The 19,585-nt window shown below is 40.1% G+C and overlaps 1 protein-coding gene across 1 annotated transcript in view; it reads left to right on the forward strand.

Moving 5' to 3' along the window:
- The window catches only part of JAKMIP2 (janus kinase and microtubule interacting protein 2), a 135,452-nt gene that overhangs the window by 73,549 nt on the left and 42,318 nt on the right, over positions 1 to 19,585 (forward strand). The window contains exons 3-5 of the mRNA XM_037161894.2: positions 9,003 to 9,500; positions 13,102 to 13,311; positions 15,152 to 15,250. Of these exons, the coding sequence (XP_037017789.1) occupies positions 9,003 to 9,500; positions 13,102 to 13,311; positions 15,152 to 15,250 (807 nt within the window). The remainder of the gene's footprint in view (positions 1 to 9,002; positions 9,501 to 13,101; positions 13,312 to 15,151; positions 15,251 to 19,585) is intronic.

Consider the following 19,585-nt stretch of genomic DNA (forward strand, 5'->3'; position numbering starts at 1 on the left):
TTCTTTGCCTCTTCTTGGGGACAAATTTAAGTATCTTGATCTGTAAGTCAGATGACTGAATCTATTTCTCCATATCCATGTCTCTCAAGCATCACTGTGCCTTGGAATAACCTGGGGGTACTTATTAAAAATCGAGACCCCTGGACTTTTGAAGGATTCTGATGGAATAGGTGGGGTGAAAACCAAGATTTATAGTTCCAACAACAGTCCTGACCGTCCCCACATGGGTGGCTCTGCGCCTTCGTCTTTACAAACACTCCACTCTAAGATTCCTCCCCAGTTTGACAGTCTGTGTACATTTCATTGGCTTTAACTTTCCCTGGGGCAATGTAACCTTTCAAGGGAGGAGCCTCCTTTAATTGTAGTAATGACTGGATAACAAACTACATTCACTACATTCCTAGGCAGAAGCCAGTTTGCCCAGAGAGAGGTAACCAGAAACTGCCTCTGATCTACAGAGAACAAACTCAGGGGATTTCAAAGAGGCAGGGGCCCTGAGGGTCCCCCCCACTGCCAATGTTCTACACATTCAAGTCTTTTAAAAGGGCTAAGCTGAGCCTGGACTTGGCTGCCTGTTTATCCAGGACCTGGCACTGGAGTCTAAGTCAGGAAGGTGTACTGTCCCCTTCCTCTGACAAGAGACTGAAAGGCAGTGTCCTGAACAAAAGCACTGCCCTATCCTCCCCCTACAGGCTGCCTCCCTGTCTCCCTCTCCTTGGCAGTTAATTACAATCCCACCGCAGGGGCTAAAGCAAAGGCTCACCGCCTGTCAGCAGCCTTCCCTGAAGAACAAAGGGAATTTAGAGGGCAAGCAAGTCATAAAGCAGTTTTATCAAAATAAATAGAATTGTGTTTCCAAGGCTCAGGCATTAAGAAAGAGAATACGAGTGATGCCAAGATGTGGATGCACACTCTCGGTTTGGTTCCGAGATGCTGATGATAAAATAGCAGTTTGGCTCCTGGGGAATAGACTAGTTAGAGAGTGGAAACCTTTGGAACAATGGGGCATTACTTATTTTGCCAGGAAGACAGATCATCCCAGTGACATTTCCAGAGCACATTGTGTAGAGAGCAGAGTTATAAATGCTTTGGGCTGATGAGAGAAGTAGCTACACTTCACTGAATGTTTACTCTCTGTCACGCTGTAGTAAACTTGTGAAAAATTTGCCAAATTTTCTCCTGGCTTATTGCCAGCACTTTCACTTGGCACCCGAGTGACCCTGAGCAGGTCATGGAATCCCGCAGGGTTTTCCTCTCCTTGTCCACTGAATGGGAGAGTAGTGGTCTCTGCTTCATAAGGGGGGTGTGTGTGTCTTAGTTTTTGAGCAGTTAGTTTGTGGCAAACATGTTAGGTGTTATAATTCATTATTGCATTTCCTCTTTACTGCTACCCTCTGAGGTGGACACTGTTGTTATCCCCATTTAATAGATGAGGAAACTGAGGCTCAGGGAGGTAAAGCAGTTCACCCAAAGTCACATGTTAGTAAGGGGCAGAGCTAGTTTCTCAACTCTCCTCCCTTCTTCACCCAAGCCTATGCTCCTTTTTATTTGATATATTCCCCCCAGTTTCATTGAAATGTAATTGACATGTAACATCATATAAATTTAAGTTTTATAACAGAATGATTTGGTATGTGCATATATTGCAAAATGATCACCACAATGAGTTAACATCACACAGTTAATTTTTTCTTATGATGAGAGCTTTTAAGATCTATCTTTGCAACTTTCAAAAGTTAGTATAGATATTACTAACCATAGTAATTTGTTGTTCACTACATCTCCAGGACATATTTGTCATAATTGGAAGTTTGTGCCTTTTGACATTTTACCCATGTCCCTCACCTCTTACCTCCTGCCTCTGGCAACCACAAATCTGACCCCTGTTTCTATGACTTTGGTTTTTTAGATTCCACATATAAGTAAGATTCTACAATATTTGTCTTTCTCTGTCTGACTTATTTCACTTAGCCTAATGCCTTTAAGGTTCACCCATTTTGTCAGAGGTTGCAGAATTTCCTTCTTTTCTCTGACTAAATAATATTCCATTGTATGTATATACTACATATTCTTCATTCATTTTTCGATGGACACTTAGGTTGTTTCCATGTCTTCCAAGCCCATGCCCTTAAAAATGTGGAGGTCTAGAAACATCCAAAAACCTTAGGCAGAGAACAAGAGAATATTAGAACTGTGTTTTCCACTATTAGGCAAATTTGAAATGGAGAAACCAGTCGGAGCATACCCCTGGCCTTCCCCCACAGATGTGTGCATTTCCACTACAGGGAAATGAAGCAAAAATGTTAGACACGGTCAACTTGCGCTGAGTAGAAATTATCTAAAAGATTTACCAAGCACTCCTAGGAATAAATATTCAGAGAAGTAGGTCATTTTCACTGTACTTCTGGCATAAGGACTGGAGGGTGGACCTAAGGAGGCCGTGTGGTGGGGAGGAAAGGCGCAACGTGGGACCTTTGTGCTGGACCCTGTGTCTTTATCTGGCCTGCATTTTCGCATTTACAAAATGAGTGGACTGGATGAGATAGAAGAGCTAAGGCCCTTCCATGGCTGCAGGGATGTGTCAGGAAAGGCACATGCCTGTTCCAGCTCTTCCTCCATCCGGATAGTTCTCAGGTTCTTCAGCTATCAGGCCTCCTGACCACTGAGTCTAGGTAACAGCACTGTTCCCCATTTGCTCTACCACATCACCCTGATACTTTTTTATCAAAGAACTCTGTGCTGTCTGCAGGTACCCTGTTTGTTTGTTTGCTTGCTTGTTTATTGCTTGCTGCCTACACCCAACAACTTGTGGCCCTCTGTGGGTAAGAGACCGTGTCTGCTAAAGTTCCCCTAAATCAGGTCTCCTAAGTCAGGTGTCACGGTGCTTTTACTGCTGGCATGGAGGGGGTGCACAGTACTACTTGCTGAATGAATTTTCATGATCCCTTAAAAAACTTTCCATAGCACCATAGCATCAAGTCCTGGCACAGTATTTACTTAGTGGGAAATCCCGGGCTCTGGGGGAGAGAGGATTTCCATGCAGGTCTGTGTTATTCTTGGACCAGCACCCTGAGCTGTTAAGCTGTAGTATTTTTCTCTAAGTGTCTCCGATTGGACACTGTGAGGCTATAATGCATTGCTAATGTTTGTGAGCACACCAGGGATTGCTGTGGAATGTGAAATCCAGCCCCACAAACCCCAGGGCTTCCCACCTAAGAGCAACCCATGGCTATAGGGAATGAAGGCTCAGTGGCAGAGAGCAGCAGGCCTGGAGTGCAGGGTCTGGGAGGAGGAAGCTCCAAACAGAAGTTTCCGCCATGGGAATAGCCCTTCAGAGACCGCACATCATCTTTGCAAACCTCACAGTGAGCTGGGGACAAAGGGCTGCAGTGACTGGCCTGACTTCACTGAGGGAGAAATGCAGTTCAAACCCTTTAACTCATTTGACGCACAAGTGACACACAAGTGGAGGAGCCAACATAGGAATCCAGCCTTCACTAAGGCAGTGACGTAGGTAATGCTGAAAACCCGATTCCACCATGCTCTGTTCCTGCAAGGGCATTCTCAGAAAACCAGCCATTTCTCTATCCTCACTGAGTGCTTCAGAGCCTCTGGGTTCAGGGCCCACATTTGGGGTGCAGTACTATTGGCTTTTGTGTCTTTAGTTTTGTTTTCAGGGAGCCTGATCAAGAAATGAAAAACTAGAATCCTTTGTGCTTCCCCAGGTTGTGTGAAGTTTCCCATAGAAGTGACCTGCCCCTTCCCCTCCTTGGCCTCTCCTGATTGGGATTTATGTAGTACCTGTGAAACCCTGACCCACCTAGTGAGTTTAGACCTGCAGCAAGATTCGATGCCCATAATCCGAGCCAGTGCTTTTGTTAGCTTGTCTTGCCTTGATAACCTCTCAGCCCTCCTTACCTTTAATGGGACTGTCCAATTTTAATCCTAGATTTCTCAGGTCCTGTGGGTTCTCATATCACAGCCAACTTGATCTTGGCAGAATTTACACTGGCATTTTGCAAAGGCCAGACTGGAATCGGACAGGAGAGGATAGTAGGTCTTTAGAAGGGAGTCAGTAATTTCCTTCCTTCTGTTATAACACAAGCTTTTTCCACTAGGATTAACTTTCTCTAATGATTTTTTTTTCACATAAAGCCTCTCAGTAGAAAGGATTTGGGAGCTGTGTTATTCAAAGCTTGTTCAGGGCTCACCCCCTGGCCCTGTCCCAGCCGGTACCCCATTCCCTCTGTGTATACATCATCCAAGTGGCTTCCGAGTTAAGGTTAGATGCCATCAATGTCAGGGGACTCAGTCCATCCTGAGGAAACCCAATCTTACCTTTGAACATCTATTTATATTAGGAAAATACTTGTTACAGTTTTAATGCAATAATACTGTTATTAGTCTTATCATGATAATATGGATACTTATGTATGTTGGCATTTATATAGCATTGCATAGCAAGATTTATCAAAATGAACATTGTAATATCTACCATATATTAATAATTGTTCATCTACCAGGTGGTCCTGCCTTGCCAGATACTTTGGCAGATTATCTACGTCGTTCCCCACAGCTCTATGAAAAGGATAGCGCCCATCCTGGTTTATAAACAGGAACACAGAGGCCGAGAGGTGAAGCAGCTTGCCCAAGGTTTCAGAGCTGTCAAAGTGGTCTGGGTTCTGACCCAGACCCGGCTTCTGACCCACTTTGGGCTCCAGTCAACCCTCTTTACATCATGCTTACATGAGATGTTCTTCACTTTTCTCACCTGAAATTCACATGAAACAAACACTACCTATATCACAATGCTGTGAGGAGGTTAAATGTCCTGACATGTGCATAGTCTTTAGGAGAGAAAGGTACCTGACTCAAAGCAAGCCCTTGAGGAGTGCTATTATGTGATCCAGCTGGAACTTTTCTCCATAAAACATTTCCACTAGTCACAATTGATTCTTTCTTCCACTAAACAGTTCTTCCGTTTCAGCACATTATCATCTTCATACTTTTTCGTAGTTGTACATGGATCTTTTTGTATACTCATTCTTAAAATTCCCAGTAAGATATTAAGATCTGTTTTCTTATTGTTACAATATGGTCTGCAAATAATTCTCAGAAAATTATTTTATCACAAAATTTTATTGGTTCTTTAAATCCAAATGGCAATCACAGACTTTGCATCTCCTTTATAATAAAACACTCCTCTCAAGCTTTAAAAAGCAGTTATACCTAGAAATTCTACAACCCCCCACCAGTTTCTATGACAACCAATATCAGTGCCAAATGTAATTCAGTGCCTTTGAATTTTGTTTGGGTTCTATGGATTCATTTATGTGATGGGCAATAAAGCCAGTACTTGTTTGTATTTGTTTTTGTCTTCAATCTAAAATGCACATGGGTGGGTAAAAGTAGGATAAATTATCAGCCATCGTTACCTAGAAGAGAAATCCTGAGAGTAAGGATACAAAATAATAACAATATGAAGATGGCAAGTAACACAAATAAATAAAACGATAATTAAGAAATAGTAATGTAAGATCTCCTACTCACAACTGTAAACCTGCTTTTCTAACCCCTATATTTTCCATGTTTTTTTAAAAACTATATTTTCATGGATTTTTAAAAATTTATCTCTACAGTATACCCATGAAAGTTGGTGTTTATAATTTGAGAGAAACAAATTACAAAGTGATAGAATCTATTCAGTGATAGAATGTACCTACTGAGAATTTGACTAAATAATATTAGATTTTAACCATATTTTATATCCAATAATAATACCTTATATTTCTTAGTACATTACTTTTCAAGCTATTTTCCTGTGCCTTATCTAATTTGACCCTGAAAGTAACTCTTTCATAGTTTTTTTTTTTTTTAAAGAATAATAAGACACTGCAATACAGAACAGGCTGACAGGGACCAGAGGGGAGAGGGGAGGGAATTTCAAAGGAAAAGGGGAAGGATTTACAGGAACAAGTATAAAAGACACATGGACAACAACTAACAAGGGTGGAAATGGGAGGGAGGTGGGGAGCACTGGGGGTGGATGGGCTGGGATGGGACTAAAAGACAGAAAACTGTACTTGAACAATAATTAAATGAAATTTAAAAAAGAGAATAATCAAAGATCCTCAGAAGGGTAAAGCAACTTTCCTAGGTATAGCAGATGATGAAATTGAAATGCAAACCCAGAATTTCTTCTCCTTTGTCCATATTACCAGTGTTCTCATTACTTTAGGGAGAATAGCTAAAATTTCCTGTAGTAACTTGATACTAGCCTTTGTGGTCCTGATGCTATTCCAAGTACCCAATGTAAAAACATCCTGCTGAAATGGAAGATGACTAATTTCCTATTATTTGAGCTAAACTTAACTTTCCCAAGATTCTAGATGGAAGGTAAATTATCAGTTTCTAAGTCAGTGAAAAATAAGAACCCCCTTTCAAAGAGTTTTCTTTTCCATCTAGTTGAGGAATTAGCAACTTTTTTCTGTAGAGGACAAATAGTAAGTATCTAGGGTTTTATAAGACAATCTCTCTAAGATGACTCAAGTCTACTGTAGCCTGAAAGCAACCATAGGCAATTGGTAAATGAATAGAAATGGCTGTGTTCCAGTAAAACTTTATTCACAAAAATAGGGGGCAGGAAAGTTTTGAGCCATGGGCTGTAGTTTGTCCACATCTGAGCCAGAAGATAGCCACTTCAGTTCATTGTAGACAAATGGGGATTAAGATTTAAGTTGTTCTAATTGAAGCATTGAGAGAAACATCAAGCAGAGGGCAAGTAGGCATCCTTATATGTTAGGGGTGTTTTGTTTTTTTTCTTGCTTTATACAGGGAAGGAGTGGGTGAAGGGTTGCTTTTGGTAACCTTAGAAGCCTGTATTCTCTAAACCGTATGATAGAACATAACTATTCTTAACCACCTCTCATTAGGTGTCTAGCCAAGGAAACATATTGGAATCCATTCTTTATTCCCACACACTCTTTTTTACTTCTTCTGATGTGTTGTGCTGGCAACCATTGGATATACATAGATGAACAAGGCTTGTTGGCACCTTCTAGGAGTTTCCAGTCTGGATGGAAATAGGAGAGGAGGTGGTGAGGACAGACAAGTGTACAAAAAACCATAGCATAAAACAAAATGTTGACAGGACAAGTAAAGAGATGTACTTGTAAAAGTACACTTGCAAGACGAAAGCAGAAGAAATGAGCTTTGTCCCCAGTGATCAAGGGTGGCATGACCCCAGAGGGTGACTCTAGCTGAGCCATGTGAAATGAGAGGCTTCCCAAAGGAGGGAAGGGCGGGTCAGGAAGGGGAAGCTGCAGGCACACAGGTATAGGAAAGCAAGGCATGTGTACACAATGACATACTTCCCTGTCCCTGAAGAGGAAAATTCCAGAGCCGGAAGTCCAACCAAATCTTCTGAGAGCCTGAAAGGTGAAGCAAAATGTCGAGGGGTTTATTCCACAGTGTCAAGGAGCCCTGGGTGACATTTGAGCAGGCACATCAGTCAAATCAGAACAAGGCTTTCCTCGGAGAATATCACCAGCATGTGGGGACAGCCAGGTTCATTAAGTGAACAGCCAAGAGCCCTGGAGCAGGTGCAGCCTGAGAAATACGATAGGAGCTGCAATGCAAGCCATGTAGATGTGATATTAAAATTTCTTGCAACAAGAATTTTAAAAGTAAAATGGATTAGTTTTAATAATATATTTTATTTAACTTAATTTTCCCAATATTATAATTTAAATATGTAAGTAATATAAAACTTTAATGAAATATTTTACATTCTTTACCTTATACTAAGTCTTCAAAATCTGGCATCTATTTTACACCTAGGCTAAGTCTTCAGACTTTCGATATTCCAAGTGCTCAGTGTGGCCAGTGGCCACTGTGTTGGATACTCCAGCTCTGGTGCATGTATGATAAGAGGCATCCAGGAAGGGACCCTGGTCTAAGCTGGAGGCGAGATGGAAGGACAGATGTTTGAAGGTGCCTGGCTGCTTACGTTGCCAAGTCTCCATGGGCCCTGAGTTCTTTTAGAATAGCCACTATGGGAACAACTGCTATGTCTTTAAAATAAAATATTCATAAAATGTCATCTGGACTTAAAAAAATCTGTTGTAGCTAAAGGCAGATAAACTGTGAAGGTAAGTAAAATTTCAAGACACTTTATATTATCATTACAGTGATTTCAGTAAGAAGTTTGATTCTGAACACTTTTCAGCTGAAAAGCCTCTTAACAATTATTTTATGAAACCTTCCAACTTTATAGATGCAGAGACTCAGTCTCAGTCAACTAGATATGACCGCGGTGGCTGCCTGAGTCTCCCTTTTTTCCAGGGTGGGGTGTGTGCGTCCAGCGTGGACACGATGAAGAGGAACAAAGACAGCAGGCATGAGTTGGGGGAAGAAGACGATAGAATAGGAGTCACAGGCTTTTTCAGGCTGCAACTGCCACAATTTTTTAGACTGGTTATAATGAACTACAAACTGTCTCGAGACACTCACGTGTATCTGTTGGACCTAGCTAGAGATGCATTGTCCAAAAAGCTCTCTAGGTGGTCTGCCTTGAACTTCTCTCTACCAAGGCAAAAACCATTATAGCACCACTTCATAATTTCACTGTATATACCAGTCACCTGGGGATTTGGTAAAATGCACATTCTAATTCATACATCTGCATGGAGCCCTAGATTCTGTACTTCTGATGAGTTTCTGGGTGATACCCATGCTGCTTGTCAACAGACTACACCTTGACTAGAAAGGCCCTAGCACATCAAATACTTGTCTGAACAAAGTAATACAAGCATCCTCAGGTATTTCCTCCTTTTACACACGTATTCCCAGCTTTAAAACCTGTGGTTCCCTTCACACAGTGTCCTGGAATTTGAAAAGATATAAGGACTTAGGAGATCACAGGGGCATAGTCTGCAAATCCTGCCTTGGACTCCTATCCTTTGAGGCTCATCTCTTTTATCCTTTCACCTTTCTGCCTGTAGGTAGCTAAGCTTGAAAGAGAGAAGACTCAAGAAGCAAAGAGGATTCGTGAGCTAGAACAGCGCAAGCACACGGTCCTGGTGACAGAACTCAAAGCCAAGCTCCACGAGGAGAAGATGAAGGAGCTGCAGGCTGTAAGGGAGAATCTCATCAAGCAGCATGAGCAAGAAATGTCAAGGACAGTGAAGGTGCGGGATGGGGAGATCCAGAGGCTCAAGTCAGCTCTGTGCGCCCTGCGGGATGGCAGCAGCGACAAAGTAAGGACAGCGCTCACCATTGAGGCCCGGGAGGAGGCCCGGAAATTGTTTGATGCAGAGCGCCTTAAGCTCCTACAGGAAATTGCGGACCTGAAAACTGCTAAGAAGCAGGTGGACGAGGCTTTAAGCAATATGATCCAAGCGGATAAAATCAAGGCTGGGGACCTGAGGAGTGAGCATCAATCCCACCAGGAAGCCATCTCCAAGATCAAGTGGGAGTCGGAGCGGGATATTCGGAGGCTGGTTAGTAACCCAGTGCAGAACCATTCTCTTTCCAGGGTTTCAGAGTGCCACAGGTTTGCTTTTCCAGGTATTTCTCATAGGTGGATTATACACTCACCTTTGTTTTGTGTTCTATCCAAAATACAAGATAAGTTGATAAGCAGGTAGGTAAGCAGACAAACAGGCAGAGAGTCAAAATGTAAAAGATTTTGGATCACCTTTCTTATAAAAACTGGATTCTTCCAGCCCTGTATACATGGAGAGTACCTATTCAATAACTCCTGTTTTCTTGGATGTCTATAAAGTATTCTAAATTATGAGCTTTTCCAAAATCAGCATGCTTTCATGTGCTTTCTATTTATAAAAATGTAACTGGGTTTTTACGGGGATAAGGGATGTTTCTGTGGCTTTTAAGACATCTGAGAGGGGTGGCTACGGGGAAAATCCTGCGTGACTCACTAGTCATCTTTCTGGGAACCATGCGGAAAGCAATGTGAGCTATAAAATTTCCAGCCACTTTTTAAAATATGTTTTCCCCAAATAAACAGGGGTCATTATAATTTCTTAGTTAAATGCAAATTCCGATATAGCTTATTCCTAAATATGCTATTATCAAGTTCAAAGACTCACTCCAACTCCTATAGAGTTTGGTCTTTTATAAAAATATGCATGACCAAAGCCATCTGTCTCTCGCTATGTCTAAAATAGAACAAATACATTATTGTGTAAAAGCCTAGAATGACTTTGTCTAATTATTTTAAAAGAAACGCTTACATGTATATACTCAGAATGTCTAACATTAGTTATATCTTATCAAATTAACCATCACCTGTTGGAATGTATTTTATAGTTCTCTAAGAACAGTTATTTCTTGGGAAAAGCTATACTTTCTGTCTTGTGTCTGCTAATTCTAAGCAATTATTTTCTAAGAATTCTAATTATGTTCCCTGTATTCAATCTCTAGGATTTCTATTTTAAGTAAAAAGTGATTACCATAGAACATTTTAGAAAACTAAACACGTGTAATTTTCTTTGTACTGCAATACATTGTGACTGTAAAATGTTGCCTTTGCCACGCTTTTCAAATTCTTTATCTGCAATTCATTCCATTGTACTGGTTGACAAAAGAGACCAAACACAGTGTAGAAATACTGGTCTCTGTCTTGCCTTTGGTTTTTGAAACAAAAGTGGTTGATTAGAACAAATCAGCCCTGTGAACTCTGGAGTCAGAAGGTAGGTGAATGAAAAGAAAGCTTTACATTAAGTATTTTTGTCTGTTGATAGTTTTCAATGTAAAATCTACAAGCACATCCACTTGTTGATATGTAGTTTTTTCTGTGACTTTTCTTTCATCACCATATTGCTGAAGTAGATGTGAAATCCTCCTTAGTGACAATATCAAATCTAAGCTACCTGAAGAGTGCTTCAAAAATAGGGTACAAACTGAATAACGTGGTAAATGTTTTCAATCACACAGATACACCTTTACTTTTCAACTTCTTCTTGAGATATATATATATATATACACATATATATATATACATATATATATATATATATATGTATATATCAGAAATACATATTCCATTCTCATCTAAGAACAGAACTGTGAAAGATTTTGGTATTCAGAGTCCACAGCCCATCCTTATACCCACTGTGTATAATAGAGCCTTCTCAACACTAATTACTGGTATATCCTCTAGAAAACCACTTGGAGAAATGCTAGAAATAATCTTGGAGTCACTATAGCATAGAATCTAATAGAATGGGCTCTGAAGTCAGAAGATTGAATTTATAATCGGGCTTCACCAATTAGCCATGTGGCTATGACCGAGTTAACCCTTTTAGTCCCCGGTCATCATCTCTAAAATGGTGATAACAGAACCTACAGAAAAGGACTGTTAAGAAAATGTGATAAGGTGTGTAAAGCTCTGAGTTTAGTGCTGTGAATGTGGTAGAAGATGAGTAAATTTCACTTATGAAGATGGGGATGATGAGGATGATTGTGTTAGCAGGAATGGAGTGATTCCCCAGCAAATTTAGTTGGGTAGGTTACATCGAGACCACCTAGGAGCATGTATATCTGGAACTCTGGTAAACTGTAGATAACAGCATGGATGACAGTTGTGACAAATTAATGTGCCACTCAGTAAAGAGTAACATCGGAGCTGATCTTCTAGGAGGAGGTAGAGAATAAAGACAGTGCTTTTATTCCCAAATTAACAGGTCAGTGTTTAAATTTTTCACCAAGTTACCAGATACTATCACAGAATTTAGCCCGATGGCCACCCAAAATTGACTTAAAATTTCACCATGTGACTTGGAGGCAGCAGCTCACAGATGTTTACAGTACATTTACATGTGAGACATACATGACTGTGTAACACAGTGTTTGTCCTTTGTTGTTGTTGTTTAAGGAACACAGCAAAGAAAGATTTATACAAAGTCACTTGTTATTATAAAGAGGCATTTTTATAAAGAGAAGAGTATAATGTTGCTCATAGTAAGTGACTTTTCTCTACCTCCAATTTGAATATTCAAATAAAATAAAATGAAATGAAAAGAAAGGTGTTACCTGGTGGCCATGCTGTCTTCAAAAATTATTTACATGCCCTGGCTGGTGTATCTCAGTGGGTTGAGTACGGGCCTGTGAAGCAAAGGGTCACTGGTTCGATTCCCAGTCAGGACACATGCCTGGGTTGCAGGTCAGGTCCCCAGTAGGGGACACATGAGAGGCAACCACACATTGATGTTTCTCTTCCTCTCTTTCTCCCTCATTTTCCTTCTGTCTAAAAAAGAAATAAAATCTTTAAAAAATTATTTATAGACACTTAACCCACTTGGCCTCATCCTGGGATGGCCAAAGCATTTTAGTCTAATGGAAGACTGAACAATTGGTATTGAATGCTTATAGGCCTTTTGTTGAGAAAGATTTCTGAGGCCACGCCCAGGCTCCACAGGGATGAGTGTGGGGTTCAATAAATACATCCCACGGGTGTATGAGGTGAAACAGTGTTGCTATAACCCGGTATTTCCCATCCCTCTTCTTGTTCCAACCAGGGTTTTCTGACAGGAAAGGTAAAATGGTTGCCCTGAAAGGTGGATAGGAATGGAAAGAGCTAGATGACATGAACCATGGAAGGACCTCATTCCAGATTCATAGGCTGGATGCAAACACATTGGCCTTTAGAAATGACTAGGCTCCTGGGAATTCAGAAGCTTCTTCAGTTACAAACAGCCTACTCCTAGTGGCTACTGCTATTTGAACTGAACTCAAATGTATTCCTCCAAAGAGGAGGTGATGTCAAATATTGTTCTGGGAAACATGGTATATTTAGTATCTGCCTTTATCAACACTAATGACCCATTTTAAAGTGAATCTTTTCTTTTGCTATTCAACCAACCCAGACCACTTCCAACAATATATTGAGTCAAAGCATCTACACAGAACCTACTTGAGAGAAAAGACATTACTCTCTTTGATACCTAATTAGCCTCGTATTCAACAGCATTGACTTTCTTCCATAGCAATCAGCAGAAAGAAGTTAACCACATGTCATTGTAAAAATACATTTCTTCACAGCATTGTTAAATAAAATGTCCTGGGTGTCATTTAATTCAGATGGATGAAATCAAAGCCAAGGACAGGATCATCTTTTCCCTGGAAAAGGAACTGGAGACGCAAACAGGCTATGTGCAGAAACTCCAGCTGCAGAAGGAGGCTTTGGATGAGCAGCTTTTTCTGGTCAAGGAGGCAGAGTGCAACATGAGCAGCCCGAAACGAGAGATCCCAGGGCGAGCAGGAGACGGCTCTGAGCACTGCAGCAGTCCTGTAAGTCGGTCCAAGTTGAAGTTGAGAACACAGGAGTCATCTTTTATTTAGCTCCCAAGTTTTACTTTTCACTTAAGCACTTTTCCTGTTTGCTACTAAGAAATCAATTCTATCTCCTCCTATAAAACCAGCTAGTATCTTGGGAACAAGGTTTTCTGAATTCATAGATAGCAAAGTGGTATATACTGCATTAGCAGATCACAAGAGAATTACAGATCTTTTAAAAATCTTTCATAGAATTTTGTGAGCCATCGATACCTATCCAAACTTCAGCCTATTTATTATAAAAAATCATAAATTGGATGAAAAGGCTTTGCCTCTTGCCAAGACTGGTAATTTTCCCTTGTGTGATCAGTTGGGTTGGAAACTGGTAAAGATGGTTATCATATCCAGGGGTCAAAATGTGTAACTATGAAAGACTAAAGCAATAATCCTCTGAATGCTTCTAGTTTGATTAAACTTGCCACTTATTTGTGAATTTTCATCATTTTATATGAGAAATTATTCTCAGAAGTACAGCAATGGCAATCAGCTTATATATAGTTGACTTTCATACTTTATACCTTTCAAATTATTTAGCTGCTGAAAAGATGAAAATGAATTATTTAGGCACAGAGACAGGTTCCAAAGTAGTACCCAAGTAATGAATAATTTATGAATAGGTATTCAGGATATCTCTATCCCAATAGGTGATAGAGAGACTGCAGAACTAGGATTTAGCAGATGGAAATCTTAGTTCTAGGATTTAGCAGGTGTAAATCTTAGTTCTATCACCAACACTTACCTGCCTGCAGTGTAGCATAATTGTCAACAGAATAGGCTCTAGAGTCAGACCCTTTAGTTCAAATCCTGGATCTGCCATTTACTGTTTGACCTTAGGCAAATGATTTCATTGCTCAGAGTTTCTTCATCTGTAAAAGAGAGGCAATAGTGGTGCTCTAAGCTGGTCTCAGGTTTAAAAGATTGATATGTGAAATATTGAACAGTGTCTGTCACATAGTTAGCATTTAATACATATTAGCTATTGATCTGTTGATACCAGCCACGAGACCTTGAACAAGTTATGACCTCCATGAGTCTTACCTGTTCCGTTGCATCCTCTAGGGTATTGTGAGCTAGGCATGTAATCGGTGAGAAACTGCCTGTCAACAATACAGCACGATCAAAATGCAAGATGATAATGGAATTGCAAGTGTATGGTAATAATGGTCCTATGAACTCTACAGAATAGAATTAAGCTGTGACTGATGTGTGGAAGGTGGTCTATGACAGTTATGCCAGTTGATAAACCAGTTGCTCTGGGCAAAATATTCCATTTATACATGAAGGTCATGCACCAACTTTCTCACTCTTACCGTCTTCTTCAGAAATGTGCAGGATTTTACACATCCCATCTCTGCCTGGTGCTTTATCCCTTCTTCGGCTAAGTTTTGTAGCAAGGCATCTGTGTCAGCTGTGGGAAGCAATGTATAGCCATGACACAAGGGTGCTCCTTGAACCTCATATAATCACAACTCACAGCTGTGAGCTGTGTGTCTCACAGCTCATGGATTCAATAAACTAATCCAAAGACCTCCCCCCACCAGGAGTCAGGGCTCCAGGGATTAGCTACCACATGAAATTCATCTGAAGTTTCAGCTAGACTTGGTCTTGAATCTAAGTGGTAAATATTGAGGGCTTAAAAAAGGTAAGTATTTGCTCCTCTCTGAATAAGAGAACATTTTGCTCTCACCTTGTAAGACAGATGAAAGGACCTAAGCCTATTACTGTTAAGAGCTGTATTGCAAAACTTTGTGAAAAGTGTTGCTGACCAAATATCCATTTTAACTTTCATGCATAGGATTTGCGAAGAAATCAAAAGAGAATAGCTGAGTTGAATGCCACTATAAGAAAATTAGAAGACAGGAATACCTTGCTTGGAGATGAACGAAATGAATTGGTGAGTTCTTATGTTTTCTTTCTCTTTTTTTTTGTGAAATTGTGTTATAAAAGTGTATGTGATATTATAGATGTATAACAAAAAGGTACACAAATAATAAAGGAGCAACTTCATAAATATGCCCAAAGTGATGCGCCCATATAACCCCACCCAGATGGGTAAGTGGAAGACAACCAGCATCTCAGACCTCTTCTTGTGACCCCTTCCTACAGTCACCCTTCTGAAGTTAACCGCCACACCGACTTCTACCATGACAGGTGTCTGTCGCTGATTTTAAAATTACTTGGTCATGGAATCAAACAATATCGCTCTTTTGTGTTTGTTTGTTTGTTTGTTTGTTCAGCATTACATTTGTGAGAGTCATCCATTGTCTGGCATATAATATTTGTTCATTTTTATACTCTATTGTTCAATAAACACACCATAATTTTCTTATTCTTCCATTGTTAATAAACATGTATGTTGTTTCTTAACCATTTTAAGCTGTTAATTGTACCTGCAACATGTTTTTGGTGAGAAAGTGTGTTCATTGCTGGTAGGAACATACCAAGGAGCAGAACTGCTGGGTCATAGAGTGTGCATATAGTATGCAGTTTAGTGTAGAAAACTGAACAGTTTCCCACAGCTGTTACAAGGATTTACCTTCCCACCAGCCATGTATGAGAGTTATTGTTTTTCTGCGTCTTTGCCAAAATGCAAGAATAATTGTTCATTTTAATCATTTTCATGGGTGTGTGGTACAGTTTTATTGTGATTTCCACTTTTATTTTTCTTCTTAAAAGTGAGATTGAGTAGATTTTCAAATATCTATTGGCTTTTCCAGTGGCCTGTGTGTTTTGTCCTCTTTAGTTTGCCCATATTGTACTGTCTTCATTTTCTTATTAACTTTAGGAACTTTTTTACCCCGTCTATTGGATATTCATATTTAAAAATATCCTGCTCTGTGGCTTATATTTTAGCACTTTTTTTTCTTCGTAAGAAATTCTGAGGCCTCAGCCCAGACCTACTGCGTACAATCTCTGGGGTTAGGGACTGACAATCTGTGTTTTAACAAGCCCTGCAGTGATTTTGATACATGCTAAAGACTGAGATGCACTGACCAGGAGCATATGCTCTACCTGTTTTCCATCGATTTAGATAATAGGCATGGAGAAGAAAGCAGGAGCTCAGGTAATTGGCATATGGTCAAGACAGGCTAGATATAGGTATAACACTAGGTAGTAACAAGGCTCACTATGTATTCTGTCCTCCTTTAAAAAGGCAGCAGGTATTCGAGGATGGCAGCCCTCATCAAGGCTGTCTCAGTAAAACTGCTTCAATCTGGACTATTGTCCTCTAAACCTGATGCTCAGTTATTAACCCAGGATCCACCTTCAACATTCCCCCTTGAGTTTATCTTCAACACTTTCCTCTTTCTTCTCCTTCATGTCATCCCTTTTCTTGGTTTCCTCTCTTGTTTTGGTGAATCTCAATATTCATTAGTTTTTTTCTGAAAGATGGCTGGGATATAAATTTTTGGAGTCCTGGAGTGTCTAAAAATATCTTCATTCTTCTATCATACTTAATAAATTGTTTGGCTCAATTTAGAGAAATGTTGAAGATATTGCTACATTGCTTTTCCTTGTTTTTTTTTCTTCTCGCTGTTGCTGTTGAGAAATCCAAAGCCATTTGATTCTTATTTTATTGTAAGTGACCTGTTTTTTTTCTCTCTGAAGCATTCAGAATCTTCTGTTTGTCCCCAAGTTTTGAAATTTCACAAGAATATGGCTTGGTGTGTGGGGTTATTTTTTTTATATAGGATTGCATAGTGCATTCAGTGGCTCTTCTAATTTGGAATTCATAGGTTTTCATCCTGGGAAATTTTCTTTAATTCTTTTTTAAAATACATTTTATTGATTATGCTATTACAGGTATCCCAATTACCCCCCTTCACTCCTCTCCACCCTGCACTCTCTCTCCCATCCACATTCCCACCTTTAGTTCATGTCCATGTGTCATACTTATAAGTTCTTGGCTTCTACATTTCCCATACTATTCTTACCCTCCCCCTGTCTATTTTCTACCTACCATCTATGCTACTTATTCTCTGTACCTTTCCCCCTCTCTGCCCCTCCCACTCCCCTGTTGATAACCCTCCATGTGATCTCCATTTCTGTGGTTCTGTTCCTGTTCTAGTTGTTTGCTTGGTTTGTTTTTGCTTTTATTTTAGGTGTGCTTGTTAATAATTGTGAGTTTACTGTCATTTTACTGTACGTGTCTTTTATCTTCTTTTTCCTACATAAGTCCCTTGAACATTTCATAAAATAAGGGCTTGGTGATGATGAACTTCTTTAACTTGGCCATATCTGAGAAGTACTTCATCTGCCCTTCCACTCTAAATGAAAGTTTCACTGGATAGAGCAATCTTGGATGTAGGTCCTTGCCTTTCATGACTTGGAATACTTCTTTCCAGCCCCTTCTTGCCTGTAAGGTCTCTTTTGAGAAATCATCTGACAGTCTTATGGGCACTCCTTTGTAGGTAACTCTCTCATTTTGTCTTCCTGCTTTTAAGATTCTCCCCTTATCTTTAATCTTGGGTAATGTAATTATGGTATGCCTTGGTGTGTTCCCCCTTGGGTCCACCTTCTTTGGGACTCTGTGAACTTCCTGGACTTTTTGGAAGTCTAGTTCCGTAGCCAGAATGGGGAAGTTCTCCTTTATTATTTGTTCAAATAACTTTTCCACTTGTTGCTCTTCCTCTTCCCCTTCTGGTACCCCTATAATTCAGATATTGGAATGTTTAAAGATGTCCTAGAGCCTCTCCTCATTTTTTTGAATTCTTGTTTCTTTATTGTTTTCTGATTGGATGTTTCTTTCTTTTTTCCGGTTCACTCCATTGATTTGAGTTCCAGTTTCCTTCCCATCGCTATTGGTTCCTTGTATTTTTTCTTTTATTTCACTTGGCATAGCCTTCATTTTTTCATCTAATATGCAACCAAATTCAACCAATTCTGTGAGCATCCTGATCACCAGTGTTTTGAACTGTGCATCAATAAGTTGGCTATCTCCTTGTCACTTAGTTATATATTTTCTGGAGCTTCGATCTGTTCTTTCATTTGGGCCTTTTTTTTTTTTTTTTTTTTGTCTTATGGGGCCTGTTACCTAGCGAGGGGCGGAGCCTTAGGTGTTCACCAGGGTGGGGCAACCCATTTGCTGGGTTGTGACATTGTATGTGGGGCAAGGGTCCAAGAGGGAACAGTGGTGCTTGCTCAGCTCTCTACTGGATTTCAATCACTTCCCCCACTTCCCCCAACAAATTGGGCCCTTTTGGTGCTGATTTCTGTGTGGGTGGGCTTGTGTACATCCTGGGACCCTGTGGGTCTTTCCAGTGAACTCTCCCATGAGGCTGGGACTTTCTCCCGGCACCTCAACCCCCACAGGTATTTTCAGTTGGTGTTTGAGGCTTTATTCCCCTCAGGTGGGACCCTGGGTTGCATGGTCTGTCTTGCTCCCTAGTTTCGCTGGCTTATCTGCTCGTGAATGTGGGACCGGATGCACTGTGCCCCTCTACAATCCACTGCCTTACTGGGCCCGCCAGCTGTCGCTTTGTTGCCCAGGGTCCACCAGCCACCCTGCCAAGAGCTGTCTCTGTCCTGGCTCCCCAACTCCGCCTCTCTTACCAGTCTGGATGAATGTGTTTACTTTAACTCCTTGGTTGTAGGACTTCCATACAGTTCAATTTTCTGTCAGTACTGGTTGTGTTTTTGTTTTTAAATTGTTGTTGTTTTTATTTTGGTTGTGGGAAGAGGCACAGTGTGTCTACCTACGCCTCCATCTTGACCAGACTCTTTAATTCTTTTGTTGACTTCCATGCCGCCATTTTCTCTGGTCTCTCTTTCTGTAATTCCTGCTTATTTGTTTGTTTGGATATTGTATCTCCTAGGTTGGTTGCCTTTTAAATTTTTATGTATTAGCTCATTTTTTTGTCTGTTTTTTATAGCCTCCCATTCTTGTTTCATGAATGTTATATTCTTTTTTTATCTCTCTGAAGCTATTAATATTTTTGGAATTTTCTCCATTGAATAGTATCCGTTTCTTCCAAATTACTTTTTTATTTGTGTTTTCCATATTTTACCCTCTTAATGGTGGCTATTGGTATAAAAACATTACTATCAGCCTTTCCTTGTTTCAAATATGCATTTTAGGTCATAAATGTTTCTCTAAGTATGACTTTAGCTTTATCCCATTTTTATGTCATAATGTATTGCTGTTTAATGCACATCTTTTCTAATATTATAAAGGTCTTCTTTGAAATTTTAGACATCTTAGAAGGGTTTGACTTAATTTCCAAACTTT

This window comes from Artibeus jamaicensis, unplaced genomic scaffold, assembly GCF_021234435.1.
Source record: "Artibeus jamaicensis isolate MK-2021 breed Jamaican fruit bat unplaced genomic scaffold, CSHL_Jam_final contig_432, whole genome shotgun sequence".
Classification (NCBI taxonomy): domain Eukaryota; kingdom Metazoa; phylum Chordata; class Mammalia; order Chiroptera; family Phyllostomidae; genus Artibeus; species Artibeus jamaicensis.